Here is a 23,235-nt window from a genome sequence, read left to right as displayed (position 1 = left end):
ACATAACCCTGAAGAATTGAACAACTGTCAAATATAAGGCGAACTACAACCTTTCTTTGTGTCAAACATTTCCTATCATAAGCATTTAAAGGAATGCTATACACTAAGGAAGTGTATAGGCTTATATTCCGGACCTTCCCTTCTCAAGTTGACTGAATGCCATATTGGTTTAATGGCTTCAGTTCTTTCTGAGGCACTGACTGCCTGTTCCATTCGTAGTGGGTGACAAGTTCTCTTGAGAAGCTTCCCCCTTGCTAAAACCCCCCCGGCCATGCTTCCCCGTTGTACTATTTGCCCACATGAAACCGGAGAAATAGCCAGTACTTTTGAATATGGGATATCATGTGATCTTTTCCCTTTCCTCCCACAATGCAGTGCTTAGCAACCTGGGATGCTCTGCCCGGAAAGGGGCGGCAGGCAAATCCTCCCGTCCCCCCATGTGACTCATGGCCCTGCTCATATAGGAAGTTCTACTCTGGGGTCGGATAAATGAACAGAGCAGCAGGCAATCATTGGGAAAGTAGGTATCAGTGGAAGAACGGATGGGTCATCAAAGGAACCTGTCACCTGACAAAGATTGCATTCAATGAAGAAGGACAGCTGCCTTAAACCTGAACCAGTCAGTATCGGTTACCTCTTTCATCAGATGCCCTTGTTCCCTCACTGCAGTAAGAGAAACTAGGGTTCATCTCTGACATCTCTGACCTGTCATCACCCTGACTCACTGCAGCCAGGCCAGCAGAGTGACAGGAGTGCCTGGTGCCATGGCTCGCTCTATCTGGAAATGAACAAAATCCATTGTGACTGCAACTGCATGAACACTGAGAAGCACACACAGTAACAGAAACAAAATAAAGTAACAATATGATATAAGATCAATAAGAAGGAAAACATTTCCAACATATCCCATTAATTACTGATTTGCGTGAATTACACAGATCCCTGGGCTCTTTAAGAAGAACTCCATGAATTGTTTTAATTAACCCTTGCAGTGGGGCTACCCCCACACTGCAAGAGTTTAGTGCTCCTTTAAGTGCTTGTGTCTAGGTAAATAACAATGATATACTCACCCAAAGCTCCGAGCCAGACAGCTGTTATGGTGGTCCCTCCAGCCTGTCTCTTTCTTCGCAGCACATTGGAATGTTCCTCAGCGTCCTCATGCCTATGCACAGTGTATAGACGTGATGATTTACTTGACCTCAGACCGCTGCGGGGGGAGACATTCCAGGGAATGGTCTAAAAATAAGCTGGCTCGGAGTTTTGGGTGAATATATCTTTTTTGGGGGGGGGGGTCTAGACAAAAACGAACAGTTAACCCTTGCAGTGCGGGGTTAGCCGAGCTGCAAGGATTAATAAAAAGAAATCCTGGAGCTCTTCTTTCAATATAAGTAAAGCACTAACTTTATTTAAAGCTGAACTCTGGGCAAAAAGCAATATACAGAATTAAAATACATAAAAGGGTGTTGTTTTATCTGCCAAAGTCTATGCATATGTCTATCCTGTCCTGAGGGTTGCACAGTTTTGCCACATAACACATCCATGTCTAGCAGGGGGGGAGACCAGTTTATGATCTGCTGCAGTAAAGAAGTACTTGCTGGTCTTGTCCCTCTCCCAGCCTATGACTGGACAGTGAAAGGAGAAGCAACAGACTGATAAGCTCATCTCTCTGTCACTCTGGTCTCTTGCTAGTACATGAGCACTGCAGCACAGCTGACTGACTGCCTGTCTGACAAGACTGACTGCTTCTTCCTCCTCCCCAGGTCTGCGCTCTGCTGTTACGCGTGCAAGAAGCTGATATCAGGTCACATCACATATTTTTACTGCTTGCACTTTTAAAAAAAATGCCTTTGATTATGTATTATTGAACACCGAGTTGCATTAATGAGTCTCTTTCATATTAGCCTAGAGTTCAGCCTTCAGATCTAGTTTTTGGTGGAATGGGGACCTCTGCTAAGTTTTAGGGTTTTTTTCTGTGCATGTTTATTTGTGTCCAAGACAACAGACAAGAAAGGAAAATAAATCTCCCCAAAGTTAGGGGAATTTTGATAATTGTCACTGGAACAGGTGACCCGGCTGGGAGATCTTCCCTCATCTCCTGTTCCAGTAAAAAATATAACATTTTAGATTTGTTGTAGATTTTGCTTTTTATCACGGAGATGATAGTCACCGGGACAGGAAATTAGGTGAAATCTGCCGGGGGGTGACACAGACAGTAATTGGGACCTGACAGACCTACTCAGTCCAAAACATTTTCATTAACCACCTATCCTAAAAAAAATTATTTCAGTAATTAAGGAGATGTGTTGACAGCCTGTCACCTAACACATGCCCAAGTACACTGAACTAGTCTAAGGCCCCGTTCACATATAGCGACATACCTTTTGCAGCGGATCCGCACGGCCGGGATAGCGCGACTTTCGGGGCGACGTTCCAGCGACGATCCAGCGACGGTAGCGCGACCTTCCCCGTCGGGCTCCATAGAAAAAAAGTAAAATCGCGCAAAATCCGCCGAAAAAAGGGTCCGGTAGAAGCGACTTGCGACCGCGACGAGCGACGCGCGACATGGAGTTAAGACAGCTCCATTGAATAACATTGGCCGGCGACTTCTCGCGATATCGCGCGGCAAAAATGCGCGATATCGCGGCGGAAATCGCGCGACAATTCGCTATATGTGAACGGGGCCTAAAGGGATCTTGGATCTGGTACCTTAATCACATCACTTTTATATTGCAGATTCTAGCATTTTAAAAAAACTCAAAATCTGATTGGTTGTGCATAGATTGGGGCATAGCCCTAGGTTCTTCCAAGAAGATTCAACAGCTAGGGTCGAATCACACATTAACTCGCACATTACCGAAATGCATCGGTAACGCACGTTACATGCTTTGGGGTATTGTGGTGCTATTTAGTTTGAATGGCACCTCATTGTGCTAAGGTAACAAAGCACCCGTGCAGTGCACCCCAACACACAGTGATGCATTACCATGGATTGTGGCACACTGCATCAGAAAAGGACCCTATGTATATTTTTTTTTGTCCATTCTTGTGCATTGCCAGCCAATGGTCTGCCTTAATGCAATGCATGATAACATGCGACACAACTTTAAGTGTTATTAAGCATCTATTAACACAAAGCACAAGATCTCCTTTGAATGGGCCTTTAATGTAGATCTGTACCGAAATGGTAACTGGAAGTGAAACTCCAGCCCAAATGTGGAGAAGGATTAGAACTTCTGTAAGGTTTTTACTCTTGTCTCTGTCCCTATTGAGAAGATTCACTTACTTTAGAAGGTCACCAGAAGGTCTGCGCGGCATGAAAATGTGCACATTTTTACATACTGTACACATATTTAGTACTTTTTTGCATGATGCACGTTTTTGTGCCACATGTCTGACACTCAGGTGTGAACAAGCTACATTAGAATGTATTAGTTTTTGTGCTTTGCGTACGAATACGCAAGGAAAAACGCTAATGCGTGAACGGAGCTTTAATACGTGGCAGAGATTCTAATCTCTAATCTGCTCTATCCAAAACAGACAAGACATTTTTTGATTGGGGTTCTAGTTTGTAGAAATCTTCTTGGAATTGATAAATACATTATTTCATTTCTTGATACTTTCTTTCCTTGAAAAAAAATGCTACTTTTGGCCATGTGAACTCTGCTGAAGGTGAGGATCAGCCAACCTGTAGCTGAATTTTCTCCTTCAGCAGATCACCAAATAACTAGGCTTTCTGTCATATTGTGACCAGCCCAAGGGGAAGCCTATAGCATTTCCCCAAGAAAGGTAAGTATTTTAGCACATACAGTATATTACTCTTTATTTATCCATCACAGCAAGGCTTTCATGGAGCATTTGAGCATAGGTCCACCATAGGGGAGAACTGGGAACATTTCACCTGGGGGGCCTAGTGGCAATCTCATGGTAGTCATGTATTTCTTTGGTGCTAAAGAAAGTGTACCATGCAATGTGTTTCATGGTTCTGCAGTGATTTGTGGGAATGGTGAATGGTGACACACCTTTTTACATCCTCCAGCATCAGCTTTGTGTTTTTTGCCATTCCGTCACATGACAACTGAGCCACAAAGAAAGAGTGCTGGAAGACTTCCCTTTGCCACACACTACGATTGCAGGGCTTAATAGAGAGCATGTAACCATATAACGCCTGCATTTGTGTCAATGACAGCGGGTCCCACACTGATCAATGGTCTGAATGGTGAAGAATTTCTACTCAGAGCCACTAGTCAAACATAATCTTATTACTGGCCTACCCCCAGCCCAGTCCTCCCCTAGGACCACTGTAAGGCAAAATCCAACCAAAACTGCTGGTCTGAATATGGGCTGAAATAAAGAAAACATTTAAACGGTATGTCTCCAGCTGCTTTTATTTGAAACGATCGAGCAGAGCGCTGAGGGTGGCCTTGGGTTAAACATGGGTTTATACCACCCAAAGGCATCAGACGGTGGTCAGATCTAGCAAGCCCTGCAAAGCACTCAATAAGCATGCAATGTCAGCTCTGCAGAAGAAACTTCAGCAGTCCGATCTGCAACTGTTAGTCTGGATTAACAATCTATGGCACACTAAAGAGATACTAAAGAAATTTGACTGTTATCGTTAGCAGTTTTATTTCCTCTTAACAATATATAAAAAGCCTTGTATCTACTTATAGTATGTTGAATATGTTCTAGCATCTAGCTTAACAACAAAATTAACTCCCCATAAAAAAGTTACTATAAAATGATGTACTACACTGGGCTACTCTTTTAGTGAAGATGGTCATAGATACCATAACAATGTGTTTGCTCTGGAACGCAAATAACAACATTGATTTGCTATACCCGTTAACATACGGAGGCTCCGAGACTGAATATTGTCCTCCAGCGGGTCAATGTCGAAGATGGAGCCTGGGTCAGTGCGCCAAACTTTAAGGTCTTTTGATGAGAAAATAAAATGCACAATGAAAAATAGCAGGAGAGAAGAGAGAGATAGTGAAAGTCAAAAAAAGAAAATAGCAGTAGACATATTAAATGTATAGATGTATAGAACTTCATGGAAGAAGACAAAACTCTGCAACCTTTGCTTTGTGTCAGTCTGATGTGTCACTGAATCCAGGACTAGAGTCCATGTTTACCCAAGCTCTGGTAATCAAGCAGGTATTAGAGGGATACAGCAGTAGCCTGTTTTAGAATTTCTACAACATTTTTTTCTAAAAAGAGTCTTGCAGTGCATTATGGAATTTGTAGTCCCAAATAACTGCAGGCTGCCTTTATTCACTTTATGGCCTAATTCACACTGTAATCGGCCGGAGCGTACAGCTCTGTGCAGGCCGTATCGAGCAGCTCCCGGGAAGGACAGGTGCTGCGTGTGATTAGCATTCAGGCCCTGTCCTTCTCTATGGGAGTACACGGCCGTACGCCCCCCTACGCTCACCCGCCCTGCACGTCCGTGCGGGTGAGCGTACTCGTACGCTGACAGGATGGATCCTGTCTGCGTCCGAGTCAGGAAACATGCACCCCTACGGACGTGCAGGGCGGGTACATGCCGACCGATTACAGTGTGAATGAGGCCTATTGGTGTACAACATAAAACATATCTAATGTGTTATGGGGGATTGGGTCTTCTCTTTTTCAAGGTTTTGGTAGTGGCCGTTACCTCAGGCAGCATCTCATTGGGTCACATGGGGAGGCGGCAGGTGTGGGGGGGCAACCAGAGCGTCCCAACTTGCTAAGCTCTTAGCAAGCTGCGACACTATAGACGGCTGCCCGTCCAGCTTACTGAAGTCAATGATTGCCAGGAGCTATCAGCAACGAGTGACGTCATTGAGCTGGGCGGGACGCCAGATAGAGTCGCTGGACCCACAGGTAGCACCAGCACACTCTTCTTTCTGTCCTTCTAAGCTGCATCAACCTGCTTTCAACTGGTTTTTCATTCCCATCGACTTGTATGGGAAGAGAATCCGTTCTGAAGCAAACAAAATCCCATCAACTCAATCTTATGTTTACCACCTAGTTGAAAGCGTACCAATACCTCCACTTGGCAGATCTTTTTCCTCTACATCAACTCCATTGATACATTCTCATTAATATTGGTTGTCCGCCTCCTATCTAGAAGACAGTTGAACATTAAAAATATAAAAAAGGAGATTATTTTATTAAAACTCACCCACAATTACCCCCGGTCTCCTGTCCATCTCCACTACATGAGGGTGAACTCCCTTATAAGCGGCATCGCTGACAATCTGCGAGTTCTTTCTTACTCGCTCCAACACTGGATCATCTACCACCGGGGTGAAACCCCTGCCTCTTGTCTTCTCAAAATCTTCATGGTATTTAATCTGAAAATATATTTTTTAAAATTACAGACTGAAATTATTTTCAATGGGACTAACAAATATGGTATAACTTATAAATTGTAGAGCTTCAATTAAATAGTCAATCCACCCAGAACAGGATTCGGTACCAGGTTGTCTGTTGAAGTCTGCTGAACCAAACACTGGCTTATAAAGGGTCTAGAAGTGATGACTCCCAGCTCTGCTCCCTAAACCATGGAGCCATCCTACTGCAGCAGGTAAGTCTCAGTGTTCCGAAAGAATTTTCAATAATGCTCCCTAACACTAGGACAAGCATATGGACCTTGGAACATCCTAATGAGACTAAGCACTGACCTAGGGGTGGTAGATTGGCTGCTGGGCTCATTAGCTGCTGGCTCTCTTGATTTAAAAAAATTTTTACTGGCTCTTTCAATCAGCTGATCGAGAAAAGTCAACCGAAAGGGTGCTAACGGCGGCACCCACTGTGAGAATTTCTTGATGAAGTTTGTATAGTGTATGGTCAGCTTTAGCCTTCTGTATGTGACCTAAAGTGACATTAAAGTCACAATTTCCGCCCAATGCTGCTTTAATTACTTACCTTAAATGATGCCTCTTGATCCGATCATCTTCTTCTTTCCAGGAGTTTTCAGGAGTCCCTCCAGTGCTGGTGCCGGTCTCTGATCTAGCAAACACCGCTCGCGTCCCACGGTGTCTGTCCGACGTGTATCCCCACAGCTGCATGCACCTGCGCTATGTCTCGCCTCTTCCCCCCGCTGATGATATCTACTGCGCATGTGCGCGCCGCATCATCCAGCACGGCCGCTCTAGAAGCTTCAGATCTTCAGCCAGGAGCGAGCGGCAGAGACAGAGGTAAGTATTTACCTATTTGTTAACTTTTTTTATTTTTTGCATACATCTACTGCTTGCTAGCAGTAAATATGTAAAAAAAAAAGAATGTAATACTACCTTAAAGCTAAACTCTGGGAATAGCAAATATTGTTTAAATTATATGCTTTTGAGAATGTGTATTTTAATAAGTTTTGCCCCTAGAGTTCAGCTTTCAATACAACTTTTGGGTAGACTAACTCTTTAATTTACAAATATTCTGCCACATTTATCAATATGTGCTAAATAATCTAAATTAACCCAATTAGTCCCTTTGAAACAGACATTATATTACTGTGATCACAACATATAAATAGAACATAACAAAGGTTATATACTTTTCAGTGTACAGTAAAGGCAATGGATGTGCTGTAATCCATAGTAACCAGTCAGGTTTAGCACAGTCACATTAGGGATGGTCATGTTCTGATTGGTTGCTAGGGATAACGGTGGATTTCTCTTATAAAATCAAGGCCAATTTCACCGAATTGATGCACACTTATTCAGACATGCAGATGGTCACACACCATGCACCACGCTCACTCTGTGTCAGGTTCAGTCTATTTGTGTTAATGAAAAAAATCCACAAAAGCAAGTTAGTGAACACATTTTATTAGGTTTCAGTTGTTATATTCTGCATTCCTGTGAAGCTTACTATTTTAGGCATCGCAAAGCTGTGAACTTGTCCCAGTGAGGATAGTCAACGTGGTTTATGAGTATAAGGTGACAGTGAAACATGTGCAAACTGGAGAAATACGCTGCTTCCTACCATTGATATTTTATTTTGTGTTTCTTTCACATGTCTCAATTCTGGTGTATCCAGAATGACACTAGGTCTACCTTTCAGTTGCTGCAAATCACTGCTGTACTTCACCTGTAAGAAACACATATTAGATATGTAAGTATGCGCAAATCATATATCACAAATGGCTCCATAACAGAAACATCTGCTAGCAATGGCCTTTAAGTACTATCTCTGTACAGCATGCAGTGGAATAAGCAAATAAGGCTGCCCCATATACCCTTAGTAATATAAAAGCTTACATGATGCCATTTCCTCTCTCATTGAAAGGTGATTTAGGCCCATGTCACACGAGCAATCCTCATGAAATAGAACTATTGAGAGTTACAACAGGCGGCTGCCTGTCATTGACAGTGATCACTGTTAGCCTGGCGGGGCGGAGCCTATACGTGGCATGGGGTGGAGCCTATACGCGTCATGGGGCGGAGCCTATACCCGTCATGGGGCGGAGCCTATACCCGTATGTGGGTCAGCGTGAATGAGGACCCTCTCCTGTGACCACTCCCCTCCACTGTCCGCCAAGGCTCACCGCTACAGATGCGGCTCTCTAATCGTGCGGCCGCTCACTCCTCAAGGGGTACTCGGGAGGAGTTCTGTCTAACATACATGATTAGAGGGCCACATCTGCCTGCTCCAGCCAGCCCGAATCGCCTCGGTATACCCTTGAGAAGCGAGCGGCTGCGCGATTAGAGAGCCGCATCTGTAGCGGTGCAGGTGGCAGAGAGGCGGTGGAGGGAGCCACTGCACCTGCGGCCGGGGGCTTCATTTAGCGCAGGGGGTTCAGTGACGGGATCTCCTGCGGGCAAACTGGTTGCTGCGGCCACAGGAGAGCCCTCACTACCAACCAGAGCCCCGAGAGCCCTCACTACCAACCAGAGCCCCCACTGACCACCAGGGTAAGGTGACCAGTTTTTTTTTAAATCCAGGAACATTTTTAAGGGCTCATTCACACTGGAATTGGCCCGCACGTACAGCTCCGTGCGGCGTGCATGGCCGTATCGGGCAGCTCCTGGGAAGGACAGGTGCTGCATGTGATTAGTACACAGCCCCCATTCTTCTCTATGGGACTACGCGGCCGTACGCCACCCTGCGCTCACCCGTCCTGTACATCGGTGTGGGTGAGCGTACCCGTATGCTGACAGGATGGATCGTGTCTGCGTCCGAGCAAGGAAACATGCACCCGCACAAACGTGCAGGGCGGGTGAGCGTAGGGGGGTGTACGGCTGCATACACCCATAGAGAAGGACAGGGGCTGCATACTAATCATACGCAGCACCTGTCCTTCCCGGGAGCTGCCCGATACGGCTGTGCACACAGCACGGAGCTGTACGTGCCGGCCGATTCCAGTGTGAATGAGCCCTACATGTCCCCAGGAACATAAAATAACACATTTTTGTTTTTAATACTCCCCTGATCCCTGGATCCACCGACAAGCCCAGCTTCCCGTCTCCCCCGCTGTCAGAAGCTGCCTACAGATCATGCTGGTTACTACTTAAACCGCCGTGCTGTGTGCAGCTTCTGAGAAGATACGCTATTAGCGTAGCGTGAGTGATGCAAAATGCGCAGCCGGCTTCCTCGCTATGCTAATAGCGTTTTTTCTCAGAAGCTGCACACAGCGTGCCGTTTTAAGTAGTAACCAGCACACGCTGTATGCAGTTTCTGACAGTGTGGGAGACAGGAGGCTGGGCTTGTCTGCATCCAGGGATCTACTTAATTTTCTGGCAGTGCCCCTCCCGAGAATAGACTCTGGATCCGCCCCTGACTGGAAGTCAATGGGGGTCAGACAAACCCCCTTCATCAGGGCTTTAACAATATGTTGAAGTACCACAAAGACTCAGAGCAGAGCCCCTGAACAATTAGATCTGGGGAGGAGATATGCAGGAGTGCCAGTTAATGCCGGTGTCTGTGGTAAAAGTATGGCATGACCAATCTTTCACTATGGTCTATGCACTAGCGGCAGGATTCCATAGCTACCTGCTGCTATGGAATGGTTCTTTCACTACCAGACTACATACCTGCTGCTATGGAGTGGTTCCTTCACTAACAGACTACATACCTGCTGACATGGAGTGGTTCCTTCACTAACAGACTACATACCTGCTGATATGGAGTGGTTCCTTCACTAACAGACTACATACCTGTTGATATGGGGTGGTTCCTTCACTAACAGACTACATACCTGCTGATATGGAGTGGTTCCTTCACTAACAGACTACATACCTGTTGATATGGGGTGGTTCCTTCACTAACAGACTACATACCGGCTGATATGGAGTGGTTCCTTCACTAACAGACTACATACCTGCTGATATGGAGTGGTTCCTTCACTAACAGACTACATACCTGCTGATATGGAGTGGTTCCTTCACTAACAAACTACATACCTGTTTATATTGGGTGGTTCCTTCACTAACAGACTACATACCTGCTGATATGTAGTGGTTCCTTCACTAACAGACTACATACCTATTGATATGTGGTGGTTCCTTGGCTAGCCGGACCACAGAGATGCTGCTAGGTTGCTGCTTCCTTCCAAGTGAGCAAGATGTAATAATGCTGCTGGTGATATATCATACCATAAGACATGAGTCTTAAGCTGGCCATACACCTTACAATTATCTGCAGATTTTCTGTGATGGAAAAGGTGCAACAGATTCCTCCATCTACACTTAACTGTGTGGATGGAGTAATCTCCAACTGTGTGGATGGAGTAATCTCCACCTGGGCCAATCTGTTGCACTTTTTCCATCTGACCACAGAAAATCTGCAGATATATGTAAGGTGTATGGGCACCTTAAGTGTGTTAGTGGTATCTCCCAGTATGTTGGTTTTCGGTGCTGGTATTTCTCAGAGAGGCTTTGGCACACACAAGAAAAGAGCCCTGACCTGCCCTGAATTTTGTACTGCTATAATTATCCTATTGGCCATTAAAATTATTAGACTGTCCTATGCTGAAATTGGCACCAAAAGCTCTTATTCTTGCACTGAAATCTGCTACTCCTATATCTAATCGCTAAGGACACACTTCACTAATATCATTACAACCCCATGAAAAATTACCTAATTGTGGATAACAACTGGTGCAAAGCCTGGCTGTTGGTTATAAAATCCAAGCATATCATTTTCTGCTAGAAGCTAGGTAAACATCTGATCCATTGCTAGATCTATTGCCAATAGTTCCCAGACAACAGGATTGAAGCCCAATTGAACCTCCCGTTTCAAACAGCTAAATACATTTCAGGTGCATTAAACCAAAAGGTGTTCAATGTATTACCCATACACCTGCCAATTTCCACTGGCACCTGTCAGAATACCCGATCAGAGCGGGCAGCTCATTGGCTGCCGGGTCTGATCTCACAGAGATTTTCCAGCAGGCTCCTTCCATCAGGTGATCGTGGAATGCCGACTGAAAGGGAGCCAACAGCCCCACACACTGTGCGAATTTCATCCAGTACATTAAAAATGGCCAGTGTATAGGCACCTTAAGCACCCACAGCCTGAGGAGAAAAGCCTGTTCTCTGACAAGACACCTGCTCTCTGTGAAGGAGCAGTGGTTTCTCTGCAGAGGTCCGACATGTTTCTCTGCAGAGCTCCGACATGCCCCCTGCTAAGTCAAACCTTTAGATCTGCAATCTGCTAAGCTCACACTACCTGCTGATTGTAAACCTCTGGCTCTTACTTGGCAGGGAGTGTGCTTGACCTCTGCAGAGAGGCCAGTGCTTCCACACAGAGGACAAGCATGCTGACAGGGAACAGGCTTTTCTACTCTATTATTGTGGCTGTTTTCCAAAAACAAAGTGCAGGGGTTTGATCTCCTTTTGTTTTGGGACTCCTGGAATGTATTAGGGTCCATTCACACCAGCAGCCTTGCTACACTGCACAGCTGCTGGTGTGCATGTGCATGTGCCTGGCATGGTGCTGATGCTCTGATCGAGACGTATTGCACTATTTACTTTTTTGTTAGAACTTTATTGAAATGTCACAAGAGACATTTAATTAAGTTCTATGGGCACAAGGAGGTGTCATGCGCTGAAAAAAAGTACTGTATGCCATACGGTTTTCTAGTCCATACCACTGCAATGTGGTGGTGTGAGCTGCACACATCTGGAACAAGGCAAATTGCCCAGTTTTGCATTGTAGCTGCACTAGAAAAACAGTGCAGCCACAATGCTTCGGGTGGGCCCTTAAACTGATTTCAGCATAATGTTAGATTAGGAATTAGGACTCCTGAACAAAACACCTCCAGCATCCGCATCTGTGAAGTGCCCATTTTTAGTAAAGTCACAGCCACACTGCTATGATGCATGCAGTCTACCTTCCTCTATCCTCTAATGTACAGCACATCAAGGGCAACTTGCCGAACTAATATTTTCTTGGTTCCTTTTAACTCTTTCCATCTCCGGAGTAAAACTGACTGCTGTGACCTTCCCAACTTTCTCTTTATAGTGAACCTAAAAAAAGAAAGAAATTACATTCAATTATAACATGGGATTTACCATACAGCTGTCGATAGCACACCACTCATTAAAGCTGAACTACGGGCAGATAAAAAATCACTGGTTCATGTAGGTATGTGTTCATTTGAAAAATAATAACAACTGTTAAAGCAACTCATTTAAGTACCTACATCTCACCTGGTATCAGTACCTTTATGGCAGAACTCAACCTGGATGAGGGAGAAGCAGCACAAAGAACAAATCTGTAATGGCATAACAAGGTGCAATGGTTTCTCGGACTTCTTGGACACTGTAAAATAACTTCAGGTGCTCTGTGTGCCCACATCAATGAAACTCCAAGCAAACGGCTTTATGTACAGATGAAACCACATAAGGAAGTTGTTTTTTCCTCTGGAAAAATGTATTTTTCTGTCCATCCCATCCTGAGATTATCACAGTTCTGCCACACACACAGCACAGCTTTGTTTGGCAGAGGAGGAGAACTGTTTTTTTTACCGCTCCAGTTATAGATCTTGTCCCTCCCCCAGTGAAAGGAGAAGCAGCAGAGTGGTGAGCTCATCACTCTGTTCTCTCCTCTTATCAGCATTACTGCAGTACAACTGACTGACTCCTTGTGCTGCTTCTCTTTGTCCCAATAGGAGCTGTGCTGTACAGGTGATTGTAATAGGCTGAAGACACCAGGTCATATTTAGATACTTACACTGCTTACATTAAAAATGAAAATGGTTTATTGATTGCAATAATTTGTCTAGAGTTCATCTTTATCGCCTGATGACAATTAATATTCTTGAACAGATACAATTTAAAGAATATGAAATATTTTTTTCCCCACATTGATGAATTCATGGTAGAATTTCAAATTGAGTCTTGCCCTTGTTGGTAACAGGTGGCATGAATGTGTCTGCTCTGTCTTTATAATAAACCTTCCTGGACAGCAACGTAAAGCCTTTGAGATGAGGACAGGTAGGAGGCCTCTGTAAGGGTAGATGCTATACAATGTGAGTCCAGCCTTATATAGAGCTAGGTGCCTTACCTGTCCTCATCTCCTGGACACTGGATGAGAGCATTGATGTCAGCAACACCCAGATGCCGAGGCGTTCCCATAATGAGGCAGCCCAAGGCGGTAGCCTCAGGCGACATCTCATTGAGGGGGCGGCAGGTGTTGGGGAAGGCACCATAGGCAACCAACAGCAACCCCCCTTCCCCACCCGACAGCTCGGCCAGCCACCACCTCCTGCCCGGTTGACAGCTTTCCCCAGACCCCCCACCACTCCCCTGTTCTCCTGGCCGCCTCAGCCGGCAAATAAGCTGGCCCAGCCCAGATGTACTGCAAAAAATGTCAGCAGCTGCAAATGTACACATTTTTTATCAATGAAAAAAAATCATAACTCAAGTACTGTCAATCTTTCCCATCCCGCGGCAAACCTAGCTCAAGTAGAACTATAGCCTCTAATTCAAAAACATATGTGCTGCAACACTTCAAGTCTTCCTCTAGTCCTACAAATACATGTTGGTTCTTCCAGTGAAGTCCACCTAAAGGCAGCTTCCGGTGATGGGGTGGCAACAATGCTGCTCTGTTCCTGAACTCAGACAGAGTTGCCACTCTCGTATAGTCTGTGCCTGCTTGCAATATGGTGACATGAAAAAAATGTTGCAGGGGGTGTGGCCATCATCATTGTCACTACTAATTCACAAACCATGCAGCTGTCAATCAGCACCTGGCCACACCTAGCCCTGCCCCCGGCTCCCTAGAAACCCTCCCACTATTACCTGCAGTGTCTGGGAGGGGGAGTATGTAAAACACAAATGAAGCAGCATTCGGCCGAAGAAAGTAAAGAAGGTAAAGAAAGTTTTTGTTTACTTTATGAGGCTTGTACATGACATAGTAACTGGCTTAGGTATTTGTTTGGAATATCATACATGAGCCTTTAGCTGTACTTTAGATTACAGGTTTACAGGTATGCATCAAAGTGTATCTAAACATTTAATAACTTGCAGCGTGCCAGTCCTTAGATGTGGTGGCTGCATTAGGTTTTCATTTCACGAAGTGATCCTGCCAGTAACACACTTCCTGCCCTATGTTTGCACTAGCTCATTATATTATATCTATAGAGAAGCAGTGTTGTCACCCTTAAACAGAACTATACAAAAAAAAACTTTTCCCATCTCCTTTTCTCCATAAGATGGGGGACAGGATTTGTAGTCCTCAGAGATTACTGGGAACAGTGTAACTGTTAACAGTCAGCATAAGCAGACAGCACAGGAAGCTATTAGCTCACAAGATTTCTGGCAGAACAATTGCATATTTTACAAACCTTTAAGAAATGGTACATGGTGTAAGATACAATAAATGGAAAGTTAAGGTGTTCATTAGCATTCTTTTCTGTGTAGGCTATGGGCCATAGCTTAATCAAGGCTATAGACTCTCCCCATGTTACAGCACTGGAGTTTGTGGATTGGCTCAGCTCTGTACCTGAAGTGAGTCACATGCTTGTCTACACCCCCTGAACTACCGGGTATTGTCTTTGTTCCTAGCGGCTGATCAGAGCAGCTTGGGAGTGAAGGAGAGGTAAGTATATGCTGCTTTGGAGGATAATAAAGCAAATCCATTGCTTTTCCCTACATAGGCACAGGTTTACTTTAATGAACTATAGGTGCCAAAAAGCAAAAACCCCTGGAAGTGTACTGTGTTGCAAGAGTAAAGGCTAATTGGAATATCAATCTATGGCACACGCTCTTGCCGTGCTGAAATGCTCCTGGTTCTTCTTAGCCAGTTCCATTTCTGGCGTCATGCTGACTGGAGTGGCTTTTCTCAGAGGCTCTTTATAACGGACCTGTCAATCAACAGTAAAGCGTCTGGGTCAGCATAGCACCAGGAAGTCTTCAATACAAAGCTTCTTAAATTAGACTGTTCAATTTCTCTTACATTGCTAATGTTCTTCTGGATCTCTTTTACTCTCCTGTTTTCCGGCAGGTCGGGTATGGCTGTCGCAGGTCCGATTTCATCTTTATACTTCACCTGCAACAATCCATGGAAGCACAAATGAGTAAATGCTACCCACAGGCAACATTCACTTCATTATAATTGTAACACTGCTCAGCATTTCCTTTTGCATATGACAGAGATCACTTGACAAACATGTGGTGCGCTCTCTCTCTCTTTATATAGTTTACCTTTATATAGTTACTGATTGTGTTAATTAGAAAAATATTTAACTAATCACACTTTGTGACCCAACGTACTGAGCTGATATTCATCTGCGTGTTCTTCACTCTTTCCATCTCTGGCGTCTCTTTCACAGCTGTGCCAGCTCCTGGTCCTTTTCTATAAAACACCTGGAGAATAGTCAAAGTAAAAATTCTTCAGTTTGTTGCATCTGCAAACTTGTTATACCATTGCTGGCATCTTACGGTTCTATGGTTGCATATGTTTGGAAGGTAGAATAGATAGAGAGATAGGAATACTTAATAAATACCAAACATCATTAATTAGCTGGAGATATAGGGACTGATTTTAGGATGGCAGAGGCACTGGTAAGGCTTACTACTCCCTCAAACCAGGTCACATGATCTTTTTATTTAGTGCCATTGGGTGGGTAAACTTTATAAAAGCCAAGGCTCCTTTTAAAAAAAGCTTTCCATACAGGTGAAAAAGAATCCCTACAGGCTCTAAAAGATTCAAACCCAAATGGCCACAAATTTACTTTTGCCAATAGAATTCCCAAAAAGTAACTGTATATATCATTAAAAAGAACATGGATTTTGTGTATGCTTGCATTCTTACAAGAGTATAAATTGTGTTCATGTAAGACATGGGCTCTGCGGGTATACCTGTACTCAATTTGTCCATTGCTATATATGCTCAAAGATGGAGGTTTTTATAGATTTAAAGTTAAGATCACACTACACAGAGGAACCTTGACGAGGCAGTGTCGCTTCAACGTATTTTGCAAAGGTTGTGCCAATAAAACCTGTTTTTAACGCAAGTTGTGAAACACTGTAAGCTTTTTTGCAAGCTAGTTGGTATGTGTGCTGGGAAATGATTTGTGTTTTTAATGTAACAAGAGACAGTCGCAAACATTGTAAGCCGAGGCTGGGGGTTTTCAAAGTCTTTCCACAGATCCAGGCCTGGCCCAGTATGGGCCTAGTATGGGCCGACACCACAGATCTTAAATGTGCTAAATATATAGAACGTTTTGCTGCAGGGTTTTATACGTCACAGCTTCTGTACTCAGACTTTTGTTTTTTGATTCTGTCATGTGTTTAGAAGCCTTTTAGAATGGATCTGCAATGTAGTGTTTAGCTTTTGAATCTGGAAGCAGTGTTCTTTTGGTTTACTAAGGCACCTCCAATACAAGCCTTTCAAATTCATGAAAAGCACATTGCATTTGACTTGCTTCTGACCCTGACACTCTTGGACATCAGCTTAAACGCTCTCCATCATCAGTGGTCTCCACTGTTCCTCTTTTGGAACCAAATCACTCTGTCCCTCTGTTCATTGTTGTTCCTATTTGTATACATGTACAGAGGACAAATGAATTGTCACAGGGATACAATTAGTAGCTAACTAAAACTAATTAAGAGCTTTTCTAAAGCTCCTGCTTAAGTCGTTATATCCATAGAAAAGGATTTAGAGCTCCAAAAGCCACTAAAAGGTATCACTGTAAGAATGCTTCTTGTATTTTCTACCATTGTATTTATTCCTGGCCAATATGGTAGATCACTTAGGGGTCTATTCACAAAGCTGCCGAGGGCAGCCGAGTGAATGACCGATCAGAAGTGAAGTGAGCCGAACACTGTTCGGCTATTCACTTCAGGCTGGTACGGCTGATTTCAGCCGTATATCGGCTGAAATCAGCCGTACATCGGCTTGCTTCGTGTGGATTCGGATCAGCCGAACATGCTGAGCATGTTCGGCTGATCCGAATCCACACGAAGCAAGCCGATGTACGGCTGATTTCAGCCGTATATCGGCTGAAATCAGCCGTACATCGGCTTGCTTCGTGTGGATTCGGATCAGCCGAACATGCTGAGCATGTTCGGCTGATCCGAATCCACACGAAGCAAGCCGATGTACGGCTGATTTCAGCCGTATATCGGCTGAAATCAGCCGTACATCGGCTTGCTTCGTGTGGATTCGGATCAGCCGAACATGCTGAGCATGTTCGGCTGATCCGAATCCACACGAAGCAAGCCGATGTACGGCTGATTTCAGCCGTATATCGGCTGAAATCAGCCGTACATCGGCTTGCTTCGTGTGGATTCGGATCAGCCGAACATGCTGAGCATGTTCGGCTGATCCGAATCCACACGAAGCAAGCCGATGTACGGCTGATTTCAGCCGTATATCGGCTGAAATCAGCCGTACCAGCCTGAAGTGAATAGCCGAACAGTGTTCGGCTCACTTCACTTCTGATCGGTCATTCACTCGGCTGCCCTCGGCAGCTTTGTGAATAGACCCCTTAATTTGCTTGCTACCCACTTTGTACAGAACTCTAAAAATGTACCGAAGGCAAACCTCCCAACTGTCCCTCATTAGGAACTAATTCCCTCTGTCCCTCCTTCCTCCTCACCTGTCCGTCTTTTTGGTCTGATGTACCGATATCTATGAAAAGGTTCTATTTAACTTCCAAAAGTTTTATTCTGCATTAAATTCTTTATCTCATCTCCTATTTTTCTTTTTTAATATTTGAAAAGCCTGTATAAAGGAAAAGTAATGGTGAAAAAAAGACAATTTTGTATTTACCAATCATTTTTGGCATATAAACTCTTAATAGTCCCTAGAACTGGGGGTGATGGAGGTCTCTCCATTGCCTAAATACATTGTGCTAGAAGGTGTCCCTCTTTCTGTTCTTAGAAAGGTATGCCAAAGGCGTTACACTAAGCAAAACCTTTCATCCAACTTTTAAACGAATGCATATTTTATTTACAAACCGAGCATAAAGGAAAAGTAGTGTTTAAAAAAAGCAATTGTAAGTTTAATGAATAATTTTTTGCATAATAATTCTTTATGGTCAGCGTCCTTTGTGCTATTATCTTATGTTAGGATGTGTGGTGGTTATACTCACAGCACTTATGGATTTCTGGGCATTCTTTACTCTTTCCATCTCAGGAGTATCAGTACCTACAGAATACATAGACATCATCTTCTGTGCTTCATTCTTGTATTTTTGCTGTAGATAAAATTATACAAAACAGTAACGATATTAAAAAAAGTAATAATAAAATAATAATATAAAAATAATAATAAAATAATATTAATAACAACTTCACTCCCAGCACATTAAACACCCCTAAAGTGAACCTTTTCTATGCCCGTGCAACAACAAATATTTTGAATTTTCATCTGGAAAAGCACAAAAATGGGCACCATGTGATATTTTTGCTTCCAAAATGTTATAAAAAGATGTCCGTAGTTCAGCACAGAGAACAATGATTGGCTACCTGACTTGCAATCTCAGAGGCTCTCTTTGCTCTTTGTAGCTCAGGGATATCTGGGCCCACCTGCATCCCCTTCCCTTTTATCTCAGTCGCTAGATCCTACTTATAACTTTTCTTTAACAAAAAGTAAAAAAATACAATACAACAGTATGCAGGCTGGTGGATTATTTAAACATGAGTTTTATCTAATTAAATGTGATTAATCCCCACCTTGGATTGGCTCCATCCCCATAAACAGACTTCTAACAGAAGCTCAAAGTTAAAGGAGAACTATTTGCCCTCATTGAGGAGATTCACTCATATATTTATCTTGGTGACCGTTAAACATTTTTAGTTGCCTCCAGAATAGTAATAGAGGAGAAATCTTCCAATTGGGACATCTCTTCCAGTTACAACTATTTAAGAAAAGGATTTGTTCAGTTTGGAGTCTGTCAAGTCTACAAGGCTGGAAGTGAAAAGAAATCTCTTGAATTGCTTACTAAAAAAAAAACTTTTATTTACTTTTTCTAATAACCATTCACCACTCTATCCAAAATGGGGAAAAAAGGTTTACCTTTAGATACACAACAACCAGTATTTTAACCTGCAAGCATTTTGTGTAACTGACCCTTTTCATACTGAATAGCACAGTGCCTGCAGTAAATTAATCTTAATTGTGTGATAAAATCTTTAGTGAATCATTTTCAATAGTAAATAAAATAATACACAATAATTAAATGCTGCATAGATCATGCTTTAGTGAATTGATCCTAAAGAGGCAGACTTGACACTGTTTGACAACAGCGCGATATGTAGTATTTCCATTCAGGACATCTAGTACAATAGCAGAATATACAGTATATATACCCTCTGATTCTCATTCCCGGCATCCAGTACAACAGCAGCATATATACCCTCTGATTCACATTCAGGCTATTCAATTCTACAGCACAATATATGCCCTCTGATTCCCATTCCCGACATCCAGTACAACAGCAGCATATATACCCTCTGATTCCCATTCAGGACATTTGGTACAACAGGACAATATATATACTGTACCCTCTGATTCGTATTCCCGGCATCCAGTACAGCAGCACATTGTATACCCTCTGATTCCCAATATATGACTCTGGTTCTCATTTAGGACATTAGGTACCAACCTGGCTCAAAAATTCTGTGACTTTCTTTGCGTGCTGTATCTCCGGTAAGTCAGCATCTACTTGCATTCCTTTCCCTATGATCTCGGTTTCTAAGTCTCTCCTGTATTCTTTCTAATGAAAAGTAAAAAAAGAAGCATATTAACATTTTGAAAAAAAAATCCTCTAGCTTAGACATATCTGGGCATTTATAGAAAAGTTACCTGTATCTTCTCACCTTTGGCTTTCTCATGGTGCATTCTATACCTAATAAGACTTTCAATACCAAAAGGCAACAAGTTTCAATACAGCCTCTAATGTATTAGTGTCTACAGTATCTATTGTTATTCATAAAGCCAATTGAATCCAGATAGACTTTAATATGAAGTGTCAAAGAAAGAATATATTTATTGGATACATTGACTAGTTATAATAAAGCGGAGTTATACTTTTTAAAATTTGGCTGTCTAAAGGTGGCCATACACTGTATAAAGTTGAAAATGCACTTTTAGGGTGGTGTGTTGTGTTGTGGTCGGTGTGCAGCTCCTTAAATTGTTAGACCGGGGTGTCTAACTGTATGAAGTTCTACGCCATACGCTGTATGAATTTCACTCAGTTCTTGATGTCCACCAAAAAAAAAGACCACCACCGCTGTCATGTTACGCGGGAGCTGTGAGCCAGCATAGAGCAGAAAACGAGTACAGACACGGAAAGAAAGCCTAAGCCTTTTTGACGGTTGGTGATTTTCTCTGCTTTTGGGGTGACTGCTGAAGGACTTTTAGAACGATGTCTGAAAAGTATGATTTGTACTGTTGAAGAGTTTTTGTTTACTGGAAATTTCTGACATCCTTAAGCCTACAGCTGATTGGCTAAAAGACTAATAAGGAGGAATGCAGTGTTCATAGCTACACTGTACACAGAAATGTGGCCCTGCTGTCATTAGTTTAAATGTACCTTGTAACAGGCTTGTGTTTTAGGGAGTTGGTGCATTATATGTAATGAAGTCCAGTGAGTGTAATGGTATAGATCGCATTCTCAGCATCAGACAGAACACAGTGTTGCTCTCTGCGTTAGATCCAATCCGAGGAGAGAGTAATTTCCTCATAGGAAAAGCCTCATTTGTACCCATTACTATGATTACAGTAATTACACATGGCCTTTATCTGAGTAGTATGAAGAGGAATAATTAGAACAATTATTACAATGATCTATCTAACCTCTTACAACACTAATCTATTTTAGGTCCAAGAAGAGGCACAAAAATGTGAACTAGCACGTAGTTCAAATGAGGACATCGAGCCCATTATTTTTTGGAAGATTCAAAACCTCCCATGAAGAAAAGCTGAGTTTTCTTCTTCACACTTTGTTTCCTAAATCATGTGCCCTCCAGCAGTTATATATTGTATATATTTTTATATGTATATATATACTGTATAGAGTGATGTTTGGGGAAGTTAGCATAAATGGTGAGCGCATAAAGACCAGTCTTGAAGCCGCTTGAACATAAAACAGGACAGTCTTTTATTTCTTTCAAAACGTAAACATAGTTTTTTTCAGTAATAACACAAGATCTGCTTGTATTTCAGCAAACAGAATGTATTACATAATCTAACCGACTCAAGGCTGCCGTACATACTCCATGTGTCCCAGTACCTGGGCGTTAGGGATTTCCTTAACAGAGCCACAGTCCACAGCCGTGCTCAATACTCTTTAGCAGCTCTCAATAGCTTCCACACCTCTCGTGTGACTCTTCCACAGGTTCCTCATGTGTCGCTGGCTCTCTAAGCCTTCCTCGGCTGTCTCCCATGTGCCTCCAGCACACACAGCCACCTGGCTCCACTCTGACGTCTGGGTGGAGTCCTCCTGACTCCTGAACACATGTTTCTCTAACCCAGCTGAACATTAGCCAGCACCCTTTCAATAAGGGCTGTGCACAGGTGTGCAACCGTTAGGTGCTGGCCACTACTAATCCACAGACCCAGGAATGGAGATTTCATCAATCCCAACTTTCTTTGAAATCTCCCAGTTCCAGGATCCCATGCCAAATCCAGGAAAGCTGGGGAGAACTGCAAAGACAATCCTGGGAAAAAAAACACCCAGTTCTACCGGGGGATTGCCACACAATACCACATTATATATATATATAGTATATATAGTTTTGTAATATCTGTTCAATAAGTGTAAAAAAAACTGTTGATCCTGCCAGAAATCCAGTGAGCTCATAACTTCATTTAGATTCTGTAGCACTGAAATACTGAGCAGTAATATCAACACTACCCAGTTATCCTCTGTGAACTACAGAACTTCTGAACACCTCCCCCCTAGATTATGGAGATGGGGAGGTTGTTCAGTAATCCTAACAAATGTCCTGTCCTGGGGGGACAACCCTGCCCCTCCACAGATATAGTACACTAGGAACATGCTATCACCCTAGTACAGAAAGAGTGTTACTGGGAGGATCACAAGGTGACAATAAAGCAAAAAAAGCCTGAATAAAGAAAACTGGTACAGCCACCACATCTATAGATTGGTAAGCTTATTACTTTGTATCTTACCTGACTAATAATTTCAGATGCCCGCTTAGCTCGGATCATATCAGGAATGTCTGCGCTCAACTCCATGCCTTTCCCTTTAATGTCATTTTCCAGATCCTTACGGTACTCTTTCTTAAGAAAGGGAAACAGACAAAGTTTTGTTGCAAATTTGGTGATTTTTTTTTTATTGTTGCAAATTATGGTTGAGTGGATTTGTTTTCGTTATGTTCATTAGGAAACACAACATAACTTTGAGGCATTAGGCATACTCAATGGAGATTGGAGAACTCCTACCTTATTGGCTATATTCCCTGAGAGGCAACAGCACTCACGTTTGTGGCAAGCAGTAGAAGATGAAGAGCAATACTAGAGAGTAAAATAATCATTCCCAACATGAGAAATACATAACTTTCTCAAATGTACTAGTTCAGGGCGTTGAAGGTGTCACTGGAGCTAACTAAACAGGCTGAAAGTTGTATCACAAGAGCACTACTTTTATTTAACTGAATATGAAGATATGCCTAGAAATGCATATCTGCAAGTGAAATGTAGAGACAAAGTATATAGAAACAACGCTAGTTACACCCATACTGATTACCTTTTAACTATCCATCAACTGATCTTATATAGTCTGTAGCTCTAGTCTTCCAAGATGTGAGGATAATCACAAGTGGAATGTTGGTAGCT

The 23,235-nt window shown here is 43.0% G+C and overlaps 1 protein-coding gene across 1 annotated transcript in view; it reads right to left on the bottom strand.

Moving 5' to 3' along the window:
* Positions 1-23,235, bottom strand: part of NEBL (nebulette) — a 62,243-nt gene that overhangs the window by 5,769 nt on the left and 33,239 nt on the right. The window contains 12 exon segments of the mRNA XM_018564382.1: positions 635-778; positions 4,840-4,932; positions 6,164-6,335; positions 7,966-8,070; positions 12,357-12,449; positions 15,197-15,289; positions 15,382-15,474; positions 15,699-15,791; positions 18,524-18,628; positions 18,900-19,010; positions 20,039-20,149; positions 22,570-22,680. Of these exon segments, the coding sequence (XP_018419884.1) occupies positions 635-778; positions 4,840-4,932; positions 6,164-6,335; positions 7,966-8,070; positions 12,357-12,449; positions 15,197-15,289; positions 15,382-15,474; positions 15,699-15,791; positions 18,524-18,628; positions 18,900-19,010; positions 20,039-20,149; positions 22,570-22,680 (1,324 nt within the window).

Source organism: Nanorana parkeri, unplaced genomic scaffold, assembly GCF_000935625.1.
Source record: "Nanorana parkeri isolate BGI_ZX_2015 unplaced genomic scaffold, ASM93562v1 scaffold23, whole genome shotgun sequence".
In the NCBI taxonomy this organism is placed as follows: domain Eukaryota; kingdom Metazoa; phylum Chordata; class Amphibia; order Anura; family Dicroglossidae; genus Nanorana; species Nanorana parkeri.
The sequence above is the reverse complement of the archived record's forward strand: the minus strand, read 5'-3'. Positions and strand labels throughout refer to the sequence as shown.